Below are 6,937 nucleotides of genomic sequence, written 5' to 3'. Positions count from 1 at the left end.
TTATATATACATATATATACGTGCTTACTTGATCACGTTCTCTGCAATGTTAGTTCGATATATCGTCGTTAACACGAGAAAAATGATATGAAATTCTCGCTCAATGATTGCCGGATATTTTACATTTAAGGCATCGTAAATTTGTTTTTCAAGAATATTAGCAACAGTCGTAATGAAATGTACGACGCTACATAAATCTATTTTGAAATTACTTTTCTTTGTAATTTCTGTATGTAATTGTTCGATTAAACTTTTAAGCTTTTACAATAATTAACGCATTCGGTGATTGCTTCAAGGCTTCTTAAACGTTCATTGATACATACGCATATCTCTTTAAGGTAAATATCTAGAAAAGGGGAGCCCCCTCCGATGATCTTGATCTTGACATATGTTGTCAAGGTCACGACTCTGAGTGACCTCCCGCAGGTTTTAGGTGGCGGTCGCTGTCCGTTAAAAAGTTATTAACAAAAAAAGTTTCAAAATTAACGTATTATTTCTGCCATATATGTATTATAACAAGTACTATTTTACATCTCCTTCCGTTTAGAAACGTTAAACTTTTCACGCGAAGTAACTCTTACCTCCCCCAACCCCCTGCGAAGGGGGTCTCGACTTTTACGATTGTACTGTTGCTATGATAGTACTGTCGGGGCAGACCTTTGTGACGGTGTGGGTGCGGGGGGGGGGGGGGGGTGGCCGAAGGCCACCTCCTTGCACCCGCGCGCGCGCGCGCGTGTGTGTGTGTGTGTGCGCGCGCGCGCGCGTGTGTGTGTGCGCGTGCGTGCGTGCGTGTGAAATATCAAGTAATAAACTCATAATCGTTATATAACGAATGGAACCCACACCGTCGACAGAGGTCTGCCCCGACAGTACAACCTGAATCCAATATGTCCGTATATATATATTTACCTTTATATTTGATAATTATCTCAATATTATCCTATGAAATAATTTATTATTATTTATCAGGTCTCTATTACATTTGTCCTATTTTTTACAACATCTTTACAAGTATATCCTGCTAAATAATACATTATTTCATAGAATAATTTTGAGATAACTACCAGACAAATAAATAATAATATAGTAACAGGCAACTCACAAAATAAACACAATGATGAGAAAATCAAGATTATGCCCTATGTCTCGTCCGGATGGATATAACTATGTAGTCGTGCTCCTGCACGCACATTCGCAACAGCTTTCAAAGAATAGCGCCAAAAGGAAAAAGCGCTGCCTCGTGAGCGTCATGTACTAGCGCCCGTTAGCGCTCCCGCGCATCGGCAGCGCGTCGCCATGTCATTGTGTTCTGTTCGTTGCATAAGCAACAGTCTTTTTCAGTGTTCTTGATACCACTGCTTTATTATGCCTCACAAGCATAAAAAAGTGGTCAGACAATCGAGAGAACGTCGTCGGCAGAAGAAATCAGGTAATCGTGTACGGGATTATTCGTAGAATCGCTCGCAAAATCAGAAGCGAGGAACGGAATCGCCGGTCTCCCGCTCGTCGAGGGAACGGATTTCATCGCGGGAATGGCTTCGGACAAGGGAATCCCCGGCTCCCCGCTCTCTATCCATCGAGAGATTTCTAGATTTTCTAGATCAGGTGCGCGTGATATTTACTCAGCAGACACGCGACCATAACCTCTCCAGCCAGAAGGTTAGCTCACAGCCAGGGGACGCCGCGCAGATGGATTCATCCCCACTAGCATCGGCGACTTATACGTCGGCCTCGATGCAAGCATCGGCGACTAATACGTCGGCCTCGATGCAGGGAATAAAAGGACCGGCGGTCGCTAGTTTCGACCGTGGCGTCGTACCAGGTGCGTCCTCTTGTCGACCCAGTTAACTCTGGCATAGAGAGGCGTATCCGACGGTTCCTTTTTCCCAGGTGCGTCCTCTCGTCGACCCAGTCATCCTGGCATAGAGGGACGTATCCGACGGTTCCTGTTTCCAAAGGGAGAAAATTCTCTTTATGACTTTTTCTTGAAATTTTTTCTTGAAAATTTTCCTGAAATATTTTCTTGAAATTCCTTCTTTTTATAGTCTCTGACGAGGAAGGACAAATTTTGACGCCTTCTCAGGAACCTACGCTTACGGAATTTTCCATCGCCGATCCCTCGGGCCCCCTGGATACGAATCCAGATGTGGATGCACAAACTTTGTCTTTCGAGCGGTTCGGTGAAACGTTGAATCTCGTAGTGGGATGGACAGCGAGGCCCGTTCACGTCTTTTAAAGAAATACGAACCTATTTTTGGCCTCACCTAAGCTGAATAAGGAATTAGCTGCAGCTTTAACACCGACTGTTATTAAACGGGATGAGTACCAGGGACTTTTACAGGCTCAGGTAGGTGCGTGCCTCAACGCTTTTGGTTCAAGCATATCAATTTTGCTGAATACGGTGGGCTTGCACACCAGTAACGAAGAAGTGAAATCGATTTTGACATTCTTTGTGGAAGGTATTCACCTTCTCTTCGATCATTACTATCGCCTTTCGCTAAATAGAAGGGCTTTTACCAAGTATTCTCTAAATATGGGGTAAGAACGCGGCGGATACGGCACCGTTCGACGAATTCTCTGTTGGGTCAGAATTTCGCCGATACCTTAGAGACGGCATAAATCTGCGAAAAAACGGGTCGCGAAGTCTCAAGATCCATATCTAAAAAAAAAAAAAAAATCTCTACACCAGTACGACAGGCAGCATAAAGGCAACCTCAAGCACCTAGAGTGCCACTTTCGGAAAACAGGAAGGCTTCTGTCCGTTCATCGGCGGCTCGCAGGTCGGGAGCCCCCTTTTCGCAGCAGCCGCAATCGTCGTTCCCGCTCACGGTCACGAACTCGACGTCGTCATTAGACTAAAAAGTAAGGACCGCAGGTCGCTTAGGCGCATTTTATGAAAATTGATTAGAGATTACTTATGACTCTACAATTTTAAATGCCATTCAGGGCTATCGCATTCCGTTTTTTCATAGAGTTCCTCCGTGATGTATACTCTCCGAACCAGTGTTTTCTCAGTCTGATAAGCTTTCGTGCGACTCAGAAATAAAACGTTTACGGTTTAAAGGAGACATTGTTCCGATGGGACCTTATGAGAATCAATTCTTATTTTCATTCTTTTTTATAGATAAATCGTCTGGAGAAAAACGGTTCAGCTTAAATTTTTGAGACTTGAATAAATATATTTATTCAATATAAATATAACCGCCACGTTTTAAAATGAAAGATGGGCCAACGGCCATTTGTTTGATGCTCCCTGGGACGTGCATGGCTACCTTAGATCTAGAAGACGTTTACCTACTTGTCCCCATTTTCGAGGAGCACAGAAAATTTCTACGTTTTCAGTGGCAGGAAGTTACCTACGAGTTTACAGCATTACCTTTTGGTCTCTTCACGGCACCTTTCACTTTTACAAAAATTTTTTAGACCAGTAATCACTTATCTACGCAGCAGGGGATATCAATCGGTTCTATATTTAGACAACCTCCTTCTCTTAGGAGCTTTGATTAACGAGTGCCAAACGAATCTTACTAAAACCACAAACTTTCTGCAATTTCTTGGTTTTATCCTTAATTATTCGAAATCTTGTCTGAAACCCTCTCACATCTGCGAGTATTTAGGATTTATTTTTTAAGTCTGTAGTCCAATCCATTCCAATTCCTCCTCTACGTAGGAGAAAATTACTTCGCTTAACATCTTCTTTAGCTCGCAAGAAAATCTGCATTACAAAAATCTTTGCCAGCTTTATCGGCTCGCTTATCTCGGTATGCCCAGCAGTGCAATACGGTCTTCTTTACACCAAATCGTTAAAAAAAATAAATAAATAAAATTCTTAGCCCTTTCGGAAAATTAGGAAGACTACTCACTAACAATGTCTATTCCCTCACACCTTCATAGTGTCTTTAAATGGTGGATTAGAATTTTTTCTAATCAACACCAATCCAATAAGATCCGTTCTTGGAACTTTGTTCGGGAAATCTTTACTAAAGCCTCTCTAAACGGTTGGGACACTTCTTGTACGGTTTTACATACTCATGACTGGTGGTCGCCCTCAGAGAGATCGCTCCATAGAAATACTTTAGAACTCAAAGTAGTTTTTAATGGTCTCCGTTGCTTCGCTACGGATTGTCAAGACTGCAACATCTTGCTTCGGGTCAACAACACTACGGCTTTAGCATGTATTAACAAGTTTGGCTCTATACAATTCCCCCACTTTTCAAGTATCGCAGCTCAGATTGGGCAAGGGTATGAGGACCGTAACATTTTTGTTTTTACCTCTTACATCTCATCAATGGAAAATACAGTAGCTGAAACGGTATCCAAGTTAGCAGAACCGGATACAGAATGGTCTCTCTTTGAAGAGGCCTTCCTTAGAGTATCTGAAATGTTTGGACCTTTTAATGTAGATCTATTTGCTTCAAGGAATAATAATAAATGTAATGCGTATGTATCGTGGTTTCCTGACCTGGGCGCTATAGCGATAGACGCTTTCACCTTCTCTTGGGAGAATTTAAATTTCTATGCTTTCCCCCCTTTTTATTTTACTACCACGAATTTTGAGGAAAATTGTAGATGACAAAGTAAGGGACACATTAGTGATACCTTGGTGGCCTTCTCAGGAATCACCACCCAGCATGAAGATCACTTTCCCTGGGGGTCGTGAAACTATCAGGAGAGCGTTCCTAACACACTCAATGCCTCCGGCAGCTATTCCAGCTCTTCTCGCCTCTTTTTCAGAATCCACGTTTAAACAATACTCTTACCCGCTACGCGCATGGTGAATTTACTCTCAGCGTCAGGGGGTACCTCTGTTTACTCTTTCGGCCTCCCAAACATTAGAGTTCTTAGTGCAGGAATTGCCCAACATTTTTTCTTATTCCAATCTGAATATTATGAGATCAGCAATCTTTTTAATCTCTCATAACGAGATTGGTAACCACCCTTTGGTGAGACGCTTTTGTAGGGGCGTGGCAGCATTGAATCCACCACGTCCACGTTATGATTTGGTCTGGGATCCAGCCCCAGTAATATCTAAACTAGCCTCTTTCTATCCTTACGAGGATCGTTAGAAACCATTACGAAGAAATTAGTTTTGCTCATTGCGCTTGGCACAGGACACCGTGTTCAAACTCTGTGCTCTTTTAAACTATTGCAATTTTCACTTGACGAGAAATTAATAATCCGCGTCCCGGACCGGATTAAAACCTCAGCACCAGGTCGTTTTCAACCTTTCTGTTGCTTCTCCCATTTTGAGAACCATAAAAACCTTAGATAGTGCTTCTTTTGGAACACTATATTAACAGAACGAAGGACCTTCGCCCTTCTACTTACGACTCTCTTTTCATTTCCGTCTCGAAACCGTTTAAGGCATTAAACCCAAACGATTAACCGCTGGATCAAACAAGGCCTTCAAGAATGCGGAGTCGATATAGCTAGATTTTCGGCTCACAGCACCAGAAATGCTTCAACTTCACGAGCAGCCGAGAAAGGAGTCGCTACGAATTTAATCAAATGCGCTACAGGCTGGATTTGGAGAATCCCGAGTTTTCACTGATTCCTACAAGAGACCAATTATCAACCTGGAAGAATTTACTAATGCAGTCCTTCTGTCTTGAAAATTTTTTCTTTTTACTACTGCGCTAGAAGGTAATCAAATATATTTGTTTGAGTATACATTCTTGCTGAGTATAAAACAGCTTAATAAGGACAGTTTCTTTTAGTTTCCGAACAAATCGCTTCTTTGAACAGCTACATAGTTATATCCATCCGGACGAGACATAGGGCATAATTGTTAGATTGAACGAACTCACCTGTGAAGTTCAATCCTGATTATGCCCGTGGTCTCGTCCGGATGGACCACCCGCCCTTTCTTTTTCTCCCACCCTTAAAACAGCGATTTGTTTCTTCAACTGCTTGGAACTAATGACATGGCGACGCGCTGCCGATGTGCGGGAGCGCTAACGGGCGCTAGTACATGACGCTCACAAGGCAGCGCTTTTTCCTTTTGGCGCTATTCTTTGAAAGCTGTTGCGAATGAGCGTGCAGGAGCACGACTACATAGTTATATCCATCCGGACGAGACCACGGGCATAATCAGGATTGAACTTCACAGGTGATTGAGAAAATCAAGATTACGCCAGATATAAAATTATTTGGTTTTAGTACACATTGCCTTTTGAGGATGACAAATAGTTTTCTGGATATTTTAGTAAATGGTATATAAATATATGACAGAGATTGGTACAGGCCTTTCCTTTCAATAAATCTAAAATTATAATTTAGTACAAAGGATCAGTTCTTTTATAATTATGTGAAAAATAGAGAGAATAAATTTATAGAGATTCTAAAATTATCTGATACAATATTAATTCCAATCATTTCAGATATGTGTAGAATTTCTATTAATTTGTTTTCTCAATTCTTTATATAATATAATTGTAAAAGAACTGATTCTTTGTACAGTCCTTTTTTTCAGATTGAAAAAAAAGGCCTGTTATTATTTTTACAAAATAGTAGGAAGTGAATTTTGAATCTTCCCGATTTAATGTAACCGTCTGACGTGATTGCTGACCTGATATCTCTTTGTTACGTTTACACATTTTAAAGTCACCAAGCACGCTTCTGATTCATGGAATTACCGTGAAATTATTAAGAGATAGCTTCGATATCGTATTAGATAAGTTTTCTAATATTTGTCCTCTCTTTTCTCTACATAATTAAAAAAGAACTAATTCTATATACTGTATTTTATTTCCAGATTTATTGAAAGAAAAGGCCTGAATCCAATCTGTCTGTATAATACACCTTTATATTTGATAGTTATCTCAATATTATTCTATGAAATAATTTATTATTTATCAGGTCTTTGTTGCAACTCAGTATTATTCTATGAAATAATTTATTATTTATCATCTATTTTTTACAATATCTTTACAAGTAT

At 40.7% G+C, this 6,937-nt stretch overlaps 1 protein-coding gene across 1 annotated transcript in view; it reads left to right on the top strand.

The window, feature by feature from the left end:
- Positions 1 to 1,689: 1,689 nt before the first annotated feature.
- LOC108777485 (putative nuclease HARBI1) overlaps positions 1,690 to 6,937 on the top strand; it is a 24,034-nt gene continuing 18,786 nt past the window's right edge. The window contains exons 1-3 of the mRNA XM_018544398.1: positions 1,690 to 1,822; positions 2,046 to 2,197; positions 2,270 to 2,459. Of these exons, the coding sequence (XP_018399900.1) occupies positions 1,690 to 1,822; positions 2,046 to 2,197; positions 2,270 to 2,459 (475 nt within the window). The remainder of the gene's footprint in view (positions 1,823 to 2,045; positions 2,198 to 2,269; positions 2,460 to 6,937) is intronic.

This window comes from Cyphomyrmex costatus, unplaced genomic scaffold (genome assembly GCF_001594065.2).
Source record: "Cyphomyrmex costatus isolate MS0001 unplaced genomic scaffold, Ccosl1.0 scaffold438, whole genome shotgun sequence".
NCBI classification, from domain to species: domain Eukaryota; kingdom Metazoa; phylum Arthropoda; class Insecta; order Hymenoptera; family Formicidae; genus Cyphomyrmex; species Cyphomyrmex costatus.
This window is presented reverse-complemented; position numbering and strand designations above follow the sequence as displayed.